Source organism: Cyanistes caeruleus, chromosome 2 (assembly GCF_971803275.1).
Source record: "Cyanistes caeruleus chromosome 2, bCyaCae1.hap1.1, whole genome shotgun sequence".
NCBI classification, from domain to species: Eukaryota; Metazoa; Chordata; class Aves; order Passeriformes; family Paridae; genus Cyanistes; species Cyanistes caeruleus.
In genome coordinates this window covers 109,911,655-109,928,057 of record NC_141702.1, presented here as the reverse complement: position 1 = coordinate 109,928,057, position 16,403 = coordinate 109,911,655, and the positions used below count along the sequence as shown (strand labels likewise).

Sequence of the window (16,403 nt, the reverse complement as noted above, 5' to 3'; positions counted from 1 at the left end):
CAGAGGTTGCTTTGCTTGTCCAGCAGGCAAACTGGCCCAAGGCCCAGCTCCCAGTCTCCATTCTCCAAAGTGGGATGAATAACAAAGCTAATTTGGAAACCAGAAACCAGGCAGGGACTTGACAAAACCTATGCAGGTTGCCACAGCAACTCCACAAATCCATGTCACCGGAGACCACCATACTCCAAAAACTCTGACAGCAAAGCCCTTTCAGCACCTGGATGACAGCCAGTTATCCTGTTTTCTGGCAACAGGACTGCAAGCCCAAGTAAGTTCAGCCCAGCTCAATCTTATGAATGGAAAATCTCCAAGGGACACCAGAACAGCTGGCACGTTCAGTGCAGGCTCAGCATCCAGCAAAGCCAAGCTGTGAAGGTACTGTAAGGCAGATCATTGAACTGCCACTGTGATTGATTCTCCAAGTTTTTCCATTTGAGGGAACGACACATTGGAGACCTACACCTGTGAGCAGCAGAGCAGCACACGTGGTGTGTAGCACAGATTGCTCTCTGTTTAAAAGTAGCCTGAGTTGCTCCAGCACAACAGGCAATAAAAACAAAACTAGACCTACCTGAGTAATCCTCAGAACTACTTTATAAAGGCTGAGTAGTTTGGAGCACAGCAGCTCCAAAATCCAAATTCCAGCATTTTCCAAAATCAAAGAAATAAAACTGGGGATTTTCCCTTTCTTCTTGTTTATATCCTCTCTCAACACCTCAACTCAAGTACCTGATATTAAACAACTAGCTTAAGCCTCAGTCAGACAATACTGCAAATCCCTCTGGCTCACAGCATTAGCAAGGGTTAGTAGGCTTAATGCAATTGCTCTTGTCAGCCCCTCTGACTGCTTGTAACCACCACAGAGAAAGATCAAATTATTCCAACAATTGTAGAGATAACCTAAAACAAAAGATTAATCCACCACTCACATTTCTGTAAGTGTGGCTTTTTCCTCCCTCTGGAATATCCTGATTTGACAGCAAGTCCAGCCTCACTTTTGGTGATGCCAAAACTCTGCAACTGAATACAGGTGAAACATAATAAACCCCAAATGTGCACATGTATCATTGACAGAGAAAACCCAAGATCTGTGGTTTAACTCTCCCTGTGAGAAAAGAGATTTAAAGCAGCAATGTGAACTGTTATGAAGGAAAAATCCAGAAGGTACAGGTGACAACCAAACTCTCAGGACAGAGATCAGGCACATGACTGTGAGAAGCTCCCGCATGAGTTACAGCCACCTCTGCTTCCAGGTTTGGCAGCCACATAAAGCACAGGGTACATGTCCCTGGGTCTCCATGAACAGGCTCTGTGTGCACACCTGTGTATGAACCAGCCCTCCACCTCCCCAGATTAATGCTGCTTACTCCTCAGCAGGCAGGCTGAGCCACTCTCCCACACACTTGTATTATCTGCTCAAAGAAGAGCTGCTCACAGACACTGAAGCAGCACCGGGTTTCAGACTCAAGGTCAGTTACCCCCCCTGTAAAAAGAAAGGCTTAAAGGGAAGACTTCAATCATAGAACAAAGACTGTGGAGGTATTTGTTAGCTGTTTCTGGCACTTGTTTCTTCAGTTTGCACCGCTTTTGATAAAGCTGGTATCTGAGCACTACTGATAATCTATCCAGCACACACCCCTGAGAGCTGCAGTCCTGATGAAATTGTCTCTAGCAAAAGATTTCAAAGCACTGTGAATATCCCTGCCACTCACTTGCTGAGTGATGTTTACTTTGAGCCCCAGATGCACCATGTCAATTTGGGCTTAAAACACCTTGGTGCACAAGAAATTCTGTAACAGCTTCAAACACTATGAGAAAGGATGATTTCTTACACATGCAAACACTGTAACAATGTCCTTGGGAATCCCTTTACTTCAGCACAACTTCACTGTGCTTCAGTGCTTTTGGAAGATTTTTTTTTCCCCCAGTTAGAGACATTTCCATCTCTGCAGAGAATTTTCTTCAAGGAGTCACCTGGAAAATGTCCCAGGGAAGAGAACACCTGATAACATCCCCATTAGAACTGGCACTCAATGAGAAACACTTTGTTCTACTCAATTATCCATGTAAATCACTGTTAATTAAAACCAGCACAAAACAAAATGTAAAGAGCCACATTATCAAAGGAAACACTAATCAAAGGGAAAACTGTGAAGAAATAAAGAGGAGGGTTTAATCTGTTTATACTAGCACTCAGTCAGAATGACCTTTTCCTTCTACCACTGCCTTTTTCTCAGAGACAAAACAGCATGGCTCCACTTTATGGACCTTATGCTGTGCCCATCAGAGAGCACACAAAGGGCAGCATCAAGCAGACATATCTGGGGTGACCTGACCTTACTGCCCATAACCAGGTTCCCCCAGGAGTCATATAGGAGCCTGGACAGTTCCCTGCCAGGCTCATTTTCAGGCCCCTGACAGAGGTGCTTACAGAAATCAAGCAACACCCCACTTCCTTGGAAACACTGCCAAATCCCTCTCAGAGCGTGCAAGCAGAGAAGCTGGAGAACCGATCCCCACTGCCAGATCCCAATGCTGTATCCTTCACTCCCTGTGATTCCTGAGCACCACTGTGTGCTTGAGCACGTGACGCGTTGACTCAGCCTGTTCATCCAGCAAAGAATGAGCCTAAAAAACAATGTGTTGTTTCCTTCCAGGCCAGCACTAATCTAGCTCATCACATACTCAGGCATGTGCTGGAACTAGTGCCAGTCCAGAGCTGTGAGGCTGGACTGCCAATTTGTGCCATTCCAGGTGTCCCTGCTGAGAGCAAGCGGAGAGGATCTGGAACTGGGCCTGAGAAAGGAAAAAAAGCTCTCCCACCTTCTTTGGAAACAACCCAAACAACACATGAATCACACACAGGAAACACTTGTAATGCCAACCATACATTTCACCCAGTACCCCAGCAGAAAGGCATGCAACTCAGGGAGCCTTCCAGTTAAGATAAGACAACAGCAATTAGCCACTTTGGTGTGCCTGTTACCTTTCTCTCCTTCAGCACACCAGAGTTCCTGAAGCAGCTTCCTGAAGGCAGTATTGTTGGTTTTATTTGAATACTTTTATTTCACCTATTTTGTCTAGTGTTGAATCCTATACCCTGCTGCACAGATTTCTACTGACAGCGCTGGCTGTGTTGTGCTGAGAGTTCACACAATAGCTGTGGGTCATGCATCCCAGCTACCTGTACTACAGCCCATGAAAGGTGCCATACAAATCATGCTCTTCAGGAAAAAAACCTGACCAGTTGGTATTTGAAAAGATACTTATGAGAAAGCCCTTCAGGATCAGCCTCTAATATGTAAGCCTCTAAACCTCAGCACTGACTTAACAACTGCCTTAGAAAATGCTGGAAAGCTGACATATTGTCTCTTCTCTACCAAAAACATACTAAACCAGATTCATAGAAGAGAAAAGTCAGCTACCATGGCTGAAGAAACGAAAAGCATAGCATCCTTCCAGTAGGCATGTTTGTTTTTTCATCACACCCTATTTTTGCCCTCTGGCAGTTGCTACCTCTGGAGAGTCACAAAAAGGAAATGCTCTTCTACAAAGGAGCAGCTTCTCAGCATCCATGCCACATTTCTCCATTCTCCTTTGGACTGGTGAGAAAACTAACTCAAAAGAGAGAAAACAACTACTACCAACTTATTCCCTGCTAGGGATGTCAGCTACCAGGAGTTGGTGGTGGATTTGCACTCAAATTCATACTAACCAGTAACCCCAAACACCATTTCCAGGAAGACTTTCCATCTGAACTCCCAGGGCACAGCAGAGTATTTCACACAACACAGCCAAACCACCTCAAGCTTGCTGTAATTCTCATGTGTTACTAAACTACTCACACTGCAGATGATTGAGCAAGGCAGCAAGAGGCTGGAAATCTTCCAACATCCATTGAGAAATAGCTTGAAATGCATCCGAAAGGACAGTGGGGAGAACTCAACCATACACCTCACAGTCCAGCTTTCTCAGTTCTGTTATGCTCTGGACTTGTGGCCTCAGGAGTTGTCCGGAGTTGGGAGCAGGATTTTACATCCAGTTTTATCACTGGATGTAGCCCAGTAATTCACAGCATACAGACAGATCTGATTCTAAGGCATATGCTTTAGGAGCATCTCATCCATTTCACCTAGTAGCTGCAGTCATGAAGAAACACACAGCTTGTCCTGACAGAAAATTCTTTATTCTATTAGAACTCTTCCATCAGTGAAAAATCTGCATACATCTTCAAAATTAGATCTTTATTCTTAAGGAGAAGAAAGCTGCTAGCCTTGCTATTCAGAGGATGACAATCCTCCAAAGCACAACCTCTGCAGGCAAAGTAAAAAGAAAACAAAGCCTGCCTTTAATAATCACAAAGCTTTACAAGAAACCTCCTACTATCACTGCAACAGAAAGCACATGCCAAATTCTGCAAGGGCAGGGATAACAGGCAGGCAAGGAAGAAATATCGCTGTGGGTTGTAAGGAACTCTATACACTTTTGTTCTCAGGGATGTCCACATGGAAGAGCAGGATTATTCCCAGCTCCTAATATCTCAAGGCCTTACATTAGAGAAGAAAAAATAGATCATATTTAGGGCCTATTTGTTGTGTACCTGCATACATACTGAAAGAGAGCTTATCAGGTTCAATTCCCAAGGTAAAACCAGTGTAAATCAGAGGAAGGGAAGCATTCAGCTTAGGTGAATTTGCTCAAAGTTTATCTTCCATTGGGGCAATTTAATGATAGTGAAACAGTGAGGTGAAGCTCAGCACAAGCAACAAATCAATGTGTTTCAGTCTGTAAATCTTAAGATAACATGTCCAAACCAAACTTAGGGGATCTGAGACTGGCAATGGCTGCACTACAGCATCAACTGCAACATAATAAAAGACTGAAAAGCTCTTTTGAATCACTTGTAGGAAACCCCTTACAAATTCCCAAGCCACAAAAAAAAATAAATCTTTCTGCTTCACTGGTCATTTTACTACCAGGCAGTTGCTACCCCAAACAATCTGTCATTAGCAGACCCAGTCCATGAGCAGTTTGTTCAGGAGCTGCTTCTCCTCCCAAATACTGCAGGCTGTCCATGCACAAAACCAATGTCACCAAGCATAGAACAGACTCCTCCCCTCAACACTCCTTTTATCTAATCTTAAGCATTAAGGCTTAATCCTTACAAATATTTCTATCATAGCTGAAAAATGGGAAATGACAAGGTAATACAAAACCTGAAAATACAAAGGGAAGAAAATCAGCAAGTGCAATACATAGCTGGCTTTCACTCAGCCTCTTCTGTCCTTTGTATAATGTACATATTGTAGGATACTGTAAAAATTTGAGAAGTGTGAGAACCAGGGAAATAAGAAGCAAATGGCACAGGCTTGAGTTTCTACAGTGCTGACAGTTGTCATACAATTATACAGTTAATGACTATATAATTGTTGCAAAATATCTTTCTGGATTAGGAAGGAGAGGAGATAGGATAGGAGAACAGAAATTCTCCACTGTTTTTGTCCCCCCTCCCTGGACCTACACCAGAGACAAGAACAACACCAACCTCCAACTTGTTTGCTTTAAATGGATTTATTACTTTTCTAAAAAGTTGAGCACTTCTGTCACAGGACAAGAGAGGATGATGAGCAAGAGGCAGAGCCCAGGTATAATGCAGGTATAATGTCCAGGTCAAGCCTGGTGGTAGAGCCAGGTATTCTGCACAGACATGTGTTTTTCAAATACTCTCTATCACCACCAGGTACCATTCAGAAGCAGCAAGTGTCACTTGCAACCCTATGAGCATCCTACAAGTTGCACACAGTGCTGGCACTCCAAAAAGAATCCACAGGTACAGGGAGAAGCAGGAAGGACTAACAGTCACATCACCACAGCTCAAATTCATAGGCCTTTTGCAGTGCATTTCCAAAGTGTCCTTGACAAGGGTGATAACTTGTCACTGAGGTCCATTTTTGTCTTTCAGGAGGGCAGTCAGGAGGGTGTGCACATGCCCATATATTTCAGTAACATGCCCAAAGAGCAGAAGATGCTCTACAGAACATACACCACTAATTTTGTGGTGATATTGCCTACTGCAAAATAAGGGAAGAAGTAGTTCTTCAAAAGTCTTTGAGGAAGCCTGAGATTATCTCTCAGCCCCAGAAAGAACCAAGTTATTTCCCTTTTAATGGCTTCATTTCCCATAGTCAACAAGTAAGAACCAGGACCCTCAAAATATACATCTAGAAATCCTCACACTCTCACCAAATCTCTTCTTCTTTATTCTCTCTTTTTTTTCTTTCTGTTTTCCTTCCTTCTTTCTAGGAGATTCCTTTTTTTTAGCGTTTGCTGCTCTACCTGCTGCTTTTGAGGAAGTCCCCCCATGTTGCTGTCTGCCCTTAGGGAAACCATGTCACATATGAATTCACTACTGCATTGTCAACACCTCAGGGATCCTTCTAGAGAGGTAGCAGCAGCAAATGTTTGTTCTGGATAACAGGAACTGAATTCTGAAACGTCATGTGCTTCACTTACACAGTACTTATAATTGGTGCTGGCAAAACACCACGTAATTTTACACTTCCTTTTCATAATCTCCTTTGAAGCGTTGTGATGTCACAAGGAAGATGTTCCATAACCTGGATAGCTGAGGCTGTAGCCACCCTGGGACAGATCTACACTGAACACTGCTAACCTCAATGGAAAGTTTGTCTGGCCTGAAAACACACCTACTGTAAAGGCAGAGACCATGGAGCTTCTCTCACACCAATTTTGCCTGGATTTTAAACCTTGATCTATTTAATTTTACCTTCTTCCCAAAGAGAGATCCGGTATCATGCACATCTCACAGTCAGATCTCCTTGAAAAGTCATTTATTCTCATAGTATTAGAAAAAAATTAGGCTGTAATTAAGCAGAGTTATTAATCTTTTGTCACTTGGGACCTGAAACCTATTCATATTCATGTCAACAGGAGTGTTTGCTGCTACAGTCAGAACTGCACACAAGACAAGTGCCTCATCATTTCTCAGAAGAGAAAAGAATCATCTGTGGGTCAATACCTATTCTGCCTTCTGTTCACAGATCTGTTTAGCTGGAATGTTGACCACTTCTGCCAGCCCATCACCAACCATTTTGCATTTCTGCACCTCACCCAAAGAACACCTTCCCTTGTCACAGGCTGCCACAGTCTACATCTTGGTTTCTTCCCTAATCTCACAGCTCTGCCAGCTACCTAGAGGAGAAGTAACCATTGCTGCAGTGGCAGAAGTGGTCTTTGGAAAATTCTTTTCAAGATTCCTCTTCTCACGAGCACACAACTATCAGGATCTGCTGAAAGCTTCAAACTTCCCCCAAAAGACACTCAGATCTACCAAGGAAGTCATTCCTTACCTAGACAGATAGATAGGACTCAAATTTTGGGGCCAACTGTTCTTATGCTCCTTCAAAAAACTTCAAGTGCTCAGTGAGGAGCCTCATCACAGTTTCTTCAGGCCAAGGCAAGGGGACGTTCAATTTGATATTTTTTACAGACACCACATCACTGCCTGCAAGGGTATGAAACCAAGATTTCTCTGTTCTAAGTGGGACCCAACAGTGTCAGGATTAAAGTATTGCTGTAACAGGATTGCTTCCTGTAGTCCTAAACAATAATCAGTTTAAGAGATTTCCTTTCCCTCCTCTTGGCTAGGCTGTGAGTAGGCAGAACTTACAAGGCAAGTGGGTGGCTGTTAAACCGTTCCTACTCCAATTGTTTGAGAGAGGTGTTTAGGGTTGCTAATTTTGCCTCCTACTCATTGGTTTAAAGGCACATCTACCTATGCAGGGAGCAAGTGCACCTTGCTGCACAAACCATGAATGAAACAGACTCCTTGAAACCAATCTCTCAACTCTGCATCCTTTCACACCACAAACCCACACAGATGCATCACTGGAGAGAACAGAGCTGAAACAGCTTAGCCTGAAAATGCACCGTTCTCTCCCACCCCCCTTCCTGCACTTATATTGGTTTTTTCCAGGCTGCCTTCTCTCCTCCTTTTCCCCTCCTGATTCTCAATACCACCCCACTAGAAAACGCAAACCCTGAGGATGGTTGAGTTTCCTCCACAGCACACCCAGCCAGCAAAGAAGGGATTGGAAGGCAGCCAAATTCTACACCACAGGGGACCTAACAGAACCTCCAAGCTCCCTTTAACCACAGATTTCTATGAAATACGGTTCTTTGCAGCATTTGCCTTTGACAAGACAGTACAAAACTAGGCAAATAGATCAGCAGTTGAGAGAACTGGACAGACATTGTGTATTTTCCTTGCAGATTCATGTGTGAGGCTACAACTCACTGATTGTGTTGTTCCCAATAGCCAAATTCTTGGGAAGGAGTGGCAAAAAATAAAAAGGAAAATTAATTGAGGATATACCATACCAAGCAACCGTTGCACCACCATGTGCACAGGAGAGTTGCAGTGACATAACTACATTTCCTGGGCCCTGCTACAGCTAGACTTTATTGCCCTTAGAATGATACGATTTAGAGTTAAGATCTGGATTCAGGCAGAGACATAAGATTTAATCTGTCACTGCCACTTTTTAACTGCTGGATGAATGGCTTCACCTCTGCTTCTCCCTCACCCATGCTTATCTAAACCATGGAGTAAAACCCTCACGAAGGAAGCAACATTTCACTGTAGCACATCATGTAGCATCTACCACAACAAGATGTGAGACTCTGCCATAGCCTCCTGGCATGTCCTGTCACACAAGCTGAATTCCAGATAATAAGGACACTGTCAAGAAGCATCTCCTGAGGATGCATTAGGATCTGCCCAAACAGCCTGAACCCCATCCCAGCATTCTACCCAGTCACACAGCCATCATCACACACAGCCATCAGTCTCCCTCATGTTCCACTGCAAGATACTGCCTCAGTCAGGAACAATGTCTTTTCTCAGCACAAAGAGCCCTTAAAACCTTAGCAGAAAGTCCAAATAATTTCCACACTGCTCCCCAAACCTTAGTCTAGACCCCACCAGTTCCCAGGGGATTCCCATCTGGCAGATTGGACAGCAAGGCAAACTCTGCTAGTGCTCTCACTCTCAGGTGGTTTCTCTCCACAGTCACTCTATCACATGCAAGAAAAAGGCAACACTGCAGCATGGAAACAGCTGTGAACAAAGCAGGGAGAACAGGAACATGAGTCATAGCTCTGGCTTCAGGGAGGGACAGGGCCACTTCAACTAGAAGAGCAAGCAACTTCAGAATCTGAATCTAAGCCTCACTTCAGTGCCCAAACTACAAGGTCATCTTTCTGCTTTATTTTCAAACAATATTTTCAAGCTTACTTGTTTAACAAAGAGCACGTGACCAAATCCATTGCTGATGCATAACAGCCTCCCTAGAAACCTTAAAAAGACCTTACTAACCAATCCACAGGGCAGTGGTAACATGCTGCAGTGAACTTTCAAAATTATTTTTTCTACGCAACAGAAGCAGTTCTATCATCCCATCTTTACCTGGTCACTGCTTTACTTAAAATCACCGTTTTAAAACTTCCAGTTGTTCACTGGGGGTCTACCCAAAAGCAATCTCAGGACAGACAGGAAATAGTGGAAGTCTGCAGCAGCACACTGATCTCTCATTTTAGCCACGCTGAAATTAGGCATCAGCAATAGTATGGCTAATGTCATGGAACTCTTTTCACAAATGTAACAGATTCTGAAATTTTCTGTCTCCATATGCAGCAGAATTGCTGCACCAGCTGTCCCCAAATCCAAGGCTGCTTTAACAAAATATGCTGCAGTGCCAGTTTAGCAGAGAGGAGCAGTCAATGGCATGGCAAGGTGCAAATTCGCCGCACCTGCTCGGAGCCTCCACAGCTGGAGCAGCCTGTCAGGTACCTGTTGCTAAACAGCTCCCTCACTGTCTCCAGGCTAAAATAAAGTGTGTTAAATGAAGTAACCACCACAAAGCAGTGATTACAAAAACACCACTTGCCGCCTTTTCTGCAGAAAGGAAAGCACAAGTGCTTAAGACATGGTGACAAGTACCTTCGAACCAAGTGAGAAAGTGCTAATGGGGATGCAGAACAGACCACATTCTCACACTCATCATTTGGCAGAGTTTACCGGGATATACCTCCAAGCCTGCTGTGCCAATGCAGCTAAGCTGGGAAAAGTGGTGAAATGAGGTCAGGGTTAGGTCACTGATAGACACCAACTCCTTCCATTATCCAGTGTTCCGGTAAGATCTACACACACACTGGCAAAAAGCAATCATGTGCCACACAGCAGCCTCCCTAAAGCGTAGTTAACAGTTTTCCTACTAATGCTTAATGTAGAGTTCGCATTTCATTACAGCTTGCTACTCCTGAACCAGCAAGGACACAAGACTGTTATCCCATCCACTTCTTCTGCTTTTATCCTGAGCTGCCAAGCACCTTAGATCTGAATCCCTGCAGGCTCAGGAACATTGGACCGTGTGAAGTTACACCTGGGACAACAGTACAGGGGAGGGACTGAAGTGATACAAGTCCATGAAAGAGTGTAAAACCAGCATGGGAATCCATTTTTATAGCTTCTTCAAAAAACTGAGAAAAAAAAAATTACATTTAAAGAAAGTTTAATTCTAAGGAGTTGCACAGTTAAGATTCTTTACTCAAAAGAATGATTCTTACCAAAGCTGGCAAATTTGTTCTTAGGCTTTTCATCAACACAAGCTGTTAATAACCACTGCCTGTACAATGCAGTTCTCTGCTCAGATCCTTGGTGGGTGGAGCAGCAGCCTGAAACAGGGCTGACTTGTCCACAGTTTCCCAAATCAGTACAGCAACAGATAAAATCACTTCCAAATAATATTAACATTTCAGCAAGACACAGATGAGATGAACACAGTGTAAATGCAGAGCAATGGGAATGTTGTCCTTTTGCCACCCCATAAGAGGTGGGGGGGAAAAAAGCTTGAAATACCAAGGGACTTGACAAACATCAAGGAAAAAATTAACAAATTATCCATACACACAGCACATAAAATCCAAATGGGAAATCCAGAGTCTGCTTCTGACAAAGGAGCACACAGGAAAGGAAGGGATACCTGGAACAAGCAGCCCTGAGCATAAGGTACGAGAAAACTGAAAGAAATGTCGACTTATGGGACTGTATTTCAGGGACACACATACAAGAAAGTTCAGAAAGTCCAGAAGAAGAAAAAAACCTGATATTCATTAGCAGTGAAAAAATATAAAAGCCATTAAAAAAACAACCCAAGCAGATCAAGAACATAGTTCAGCTGAAAAATATAAGACATACAAGAACAAGATGTGGTCGCTATAGCTTCACAAGGAATAGTCTTTAAATTATGAGAAAAAAATCAAACTACTTTAAGAAGGGAAAAATTAAGACTCGGATTGAAAGATTGCTCAGTTACAGCTATGCAAGTCAAGACAGAAGCAAGGAAAAAATCGTGAGAACAGTGTCAAAAGTATCAGCAGGCATTTTGAGGGAAAGGAGCAATGAGAAAAAAGTGAATGTGTTGATAAGTCAGAAAATAGACTACAAGAAGACAGCTGAAGGAACATGGAGGGAAATGCTAAATACACAGGAGCTATTCTAAAAGCATATAAATAAAGTAAATCTAAATTACACTTATCTAAATAATATGGATTTTGAATTGTTACTGAAAATGAAACATCAATGAGAGGCTTTGCATGAACAGGATCTTCTCCCCTGGTAGAAAAAGCTATTAAAGAATAGGAAAAGAGTAGCAGAATCCTTTACCAGGGAGTTACTCTTATTCTAACCCTGCTATCATTGCAACAGTCCAACACCTAATTGTCAGTGGCTTTCAGTTTTGGAAAATGGAACTGAAGAGGTGAGTTCTGATGTCATCCTGAACTGCCTATACTGGAAAGAATTTATTTATCACATATGAAGAAAAACAGTTAAAAATACATAGCTGGGCATGGGAAATGGACATTTTTTTGTCCAATAAATGATCCCACATGCACTGGCTTTGGATCTCATGCTATTTAAAATATGTTCACACTGAAGAATAAGAAACATGATAAGAAATAGAAATTTTAAAATCAGCATGAGTAGGTAAATAAGTAGAACACAGAACAAAGGACAACAGGAGTTCTAATTTACTAAACAGAACCCCTCACTGGGTTAGACCACAATACAGAGAAACAGGGCATGAGAGATGGCAGTGGGCAGCACTGTAAAGGAGAGGGCATTGCAACAGGCCAGCAGAAAATGCCAGCATAATTTTGGGCTGTGTTCACTGGGGCTGAATCACACAGCAGAGCAGGGAGTGGTCTCTGTAACCACAGTTGCAATGTGTTCAGGCACCTGAAACATTAAATCTGTCCTCCCAGTACACTGCAATGAGTATACTGAAGTATCCAAACAAAGTCTCATTTATCTAAGAGGCTTCTAGCTACAAGAACACTATCACTTGAGTTGTCTGCTTCCCCAGAGGCAGAGACAAGTTCCTGCTGCCACATCCCACACAGAGGAGTAAGACGCTCTCAATTCTTGTTTCCCAAAACAGTATTCACCAGCTTTGATGTAGTTAAAAAAAAAACCCAAAACAAACCAAAACAGAAACACAGCTTCCCCGTCAGCTGGGATGCTGAAAGCTTGGACCAGATAATAACACAACATATTTGGAAAATAACTCTGTGCATATGCTCACCTGGCATGCTACAAAATGCAGTGTTTTTTACCTCTGGATCTCTTTTGGAAACAACTTTTAAAGTTGACAGAAGACACAGCTTTCAATCTAGAATCATTCCACGTTCAAACAATTACACAAAAGCATCATCACAGACTTGACCACTGAATGGATCACTAGGGGAACCCCATAAGCTGATGGTGCATAGCAATTTATCCTTTTGACAGAATAAAGGTCTGGGGATCGTGATCCCAGAGAAGGGTGCACTGTATACAAATGATGTGGCTGCTAATGACCAGCCTCAAGTGACTGAGGATGCCAGAGGAAGCAGAATGTGCACTCGTGGTGTCCTAGCACAGTAAGAACAATGCAACATTTTTGATAAGCCATCAGACAACTGTTGCAACACAGCCTGGCTAATGAAGAAAGCACAAACAAGGCTTGGATGCAGTTTGACAGGTCCTTCAAATAAAATTAAACCCTCAGGGAAGTCACTATTAACATTTTGCAAGGAGCATACCCCCCATCAATCATATTAGCAGAGCACACTTGTCCCAAGTTCTTGTCTCACTTCTTGTATGCTCAGAAGAAAAACAAAACACTGCCAGGGAAGAAATCCCAAACGTGCTCCACTGCCACAGAGAGCTACAGATAGTGGACAACATATGAGACATTATGCTGCAGGCTTGTAGCCAAGCCCACAATATTAAGGATAATAAGCAATCTGATGGCTGTTTAGAACATTTTGTTTTCTATACAGGACTGAAAGGAAATTGTAATTCAAACACGGCATATCACCAGTTTTTAAGAGACTGTTTCCCTACAAGAAACTGGCCTCTCCCAGGCACTCTGGGTCTGAAGCTACACCAGTTTGTCAGAGCAACACAGTATCTCTTTTGAAGGAACAATCTGGAACCATTTAACATTCCCAGAGGTGCAACTCTGTAGCTTATCCAAACAGAACAGATTTTGCTGAGGTTGGAAGTTTACCATGAAAATGTCTGATTTATCCAGGATTCCACTCAAGAACATCTCAGGCAGATAAACACATATTATTCCAGCTGGAATAAGCATTTCTTAAAGGAACACCCAGTTCAGAGGCTCTTCATTGCCATGAAGCTCTTAGGGGTTGTAGGAAAGACAGGCAATGGTCTGTGCTGAGAGTAAACAGACCCCTGAGCCCACAGCTCCCCCTTCGTGTAGTTGTGCCAGAGGAGAGCATGTTCCTTCACACCTCACGGCAGGAACTGTCCCTGAAAGGATTCCTGGACCGCAGGCAATGAAAATCATAAAACCACACCTGCACAAATGAAGTGTTAACCTGCTCTCCACGAGTTGTCAGGTAATGGACACTGGCTGCCCAAACAAGAAAACTGGGTTGCACAGACAAGAGTATTCACCTCATGGAACTTCAAAGGATCACCCTAGCTGCCACTTTTGGGATATTTCTAGTTGTACTTGCAACAACTGCCCTCATTCCAAGAAGACATTCATTAGGCTGTAACTTTCCAAAACAAAAGTTTGCAAATTATAATGATAGAGAATTCAGAGCACCTTCTGGAATGTAATATCCCAAAGGTACACATCCAGAGTCTCACTTAGTGAGCCCAAAACACATGCATTTCCCTCAATCAATGCTTTTCTAACTACCATAAGCAGGAAACACTTTGTTCGAGCACACTGTGTGGGTGGCAGCAAGACTTGGAATGTTTCCTCGTGCATTGTACTGAGATACAAGGTATTGTGGATGAAATGCAGTGTATTTGAATCCTTGCAGTGCCATTCACAGCAAAATCTGCACAAGCAGAATCTGCCTTTGCAGCCTGACCTCAGCAATACTGACACAGAGACCAAAACACAACTTGTATCTCTCACCTCTAACTAGAAACACGATTACTTATCACTGAAACAACATCCACGTAACACCAAACACAGTAGCTGTGTCATGGAAAAAGTGAACACAATCACACAATCTTATCTTGTTTCCTAATTAAGAACTCACATTTATGGATGCTCAGATGTTAAAAGGAAAAAAAAAAAAAAAAAAAAGCAGTCCTGTTAGAAGAGGTGGAAAACACCACTGTGTGGAAATAACAAGACCTCAAGCATGTTTTCACAAAGTCCTTTGACACATTTTTTTCCCAACGTACTGCCTGACCAAAACAATGAAAACACAGTAAGACTTTACCTTGATGCAGACGGACATTTTACCTTGGCAGAGCTCTAGATCACTTCTGGCCGTCTCTACAAAGCAAAAATCTGCTACTACCCCTAAGGGGACTCATTTGCAAGGCATCTCAATAAAGACACTCCCACCTCAGAATGCTGCTATAAAGACTTCTACTAAGATAACTATGAGTAGAAGTTAAGGCTGATTGATGTGACTATTTTAGTCAAAGCAGGCTTCATATCCAGCATTGTGAATTAATCAAGTTTGCTTTTCTTCTAAAGCATTGTGATGGGAAGCCAATCATTCTGAGCCAATGGATAGCCCCACTGAAGATGCAAAGAGAATTTTGTATTATTTCCAGGTGTTTACTTCCTCCTGCCTCTCTGTGTAATAGCCCACTGCCCATAAAATTCAGCTCTGCCTCCCCTAGCAGACACTTAAGCCAAAGGCAGCTGGGTCTAGGCTATGCTCAGTCAGTTCATAGGAAGGTCATCAAGAGGTCACAGATCTCTCTCAACTTGGCCCTGAAAAGAGGAAGACCCCAGCAGGAGGGATGATACCTCCATTTGGAGAGCAAAGCAACTTCCAAAAATAAATGTGGACTTTGTTCAGTGCCACATGCCCGATTCAGCCAGAAAAAAACCTCCAATACAGCTGAGATTAAAAAGCCAAGATCCTCCTGCGAGGCATCAAAAATCCTACACTCATACAACTGAACCATTCCATGCAGTTATACTTCCCACTGCCCATTTTTATTGGCCCAGGCTCTTTCTGGTATCCTGAAGGCTTGGACAACCTCCCACCTGTCCTGTATTAACAGCTGAGCACAGAGCAACCCCACAAAGGTTGATCCAGCCCAGTCCCACTCCTGCAGCACCTAGAGCTGCACCTGCAGAAAATTAAACACCTAAGAAGGAGCACGGGGACCACCAAGACTTGCAGCATAGACTCTGGAAAAAGAAACCATCTTCTTTAGCATTAAAACCAGTGCAAAGTTCTTCTTTCTCCAGATATGCACGAGTATGAAAAAGTGCAGACTACACATGCATAAGAGACAAAGAAGCCCAAGGGCATTATTGCCCTTGGATGGAAACTGTTTTGCCACCACTACCACCCCCAAAGCACAGTGAGACCAGTGAGTCCCACCTGTGGTGGGACAGTACAGCAGAACTCCTGCCTTGAGAAACACATCAAGAATATACTATATACAAGCAGATCAGTAGAGAAAGAATATGGGCAAACAATAAGGAAGCACAGTGCACAAATACACCATTAACAGCTTAGGTTTGGCACTTGAGGTCCCTTCAGCTTCAGTGAACTAAAACACTTGTCTGACAGGTGCCCACCTGTGAAGTGCTCACTTGGGAAAGCTTGGGCTAACTGAAGACCGGAAAATACAAAAGCACCAATCCCACACTGGTCACTGTGGCCACTGGCAGGACTTCTCCAGACCTGCTGATTCTACAGATATGACAGCACATCATGTTGGAGCCATGGCCTCTGAGGGAAGAATCAGCTTCCATTAGCTTCTTCCCATCTTAGCAGACACTGTGCTTGAAGATATTACAGAGACAGTATTTCAGATGAAT

General features: G+C 43.1%; 1 protein-coding gene across 6 annotated transcripts in view; it reads right to left on the bottom strand.

The window, feature by feature from the left end:
• Positions 1-16,403, bottom strand: part of LOC111926612 (phosphofurin acidic cluster sorting protein 1-like) — a 53,069-nt gene that overhangs the window by 34,852 nt on the left and 1,814 nt on the right. The window contains exon 1 of one of the 6 annotated variants that reach the window (XM_086879055.1): positions 14,833-15,542. The exons of 4 other annotated variants lie outside the window; for them this stretch is intronic. Coding sequence is in view for 1 of the 2 variants with exons in the window: in XM_086879054.1 (XP_086735180.1) it covers positions 3,846-3,898 (53 nt within the window). In the remaining variant the exon portion in view is untranslated. Of the gene's footprint in view, positions 1-3,845; positions 4,322-14,832; positions 15,543-16,403 lie in introns of those variants that run through there. One more of the 6 variants, XM_086879054.1, reaches the window with a different exon arrangement.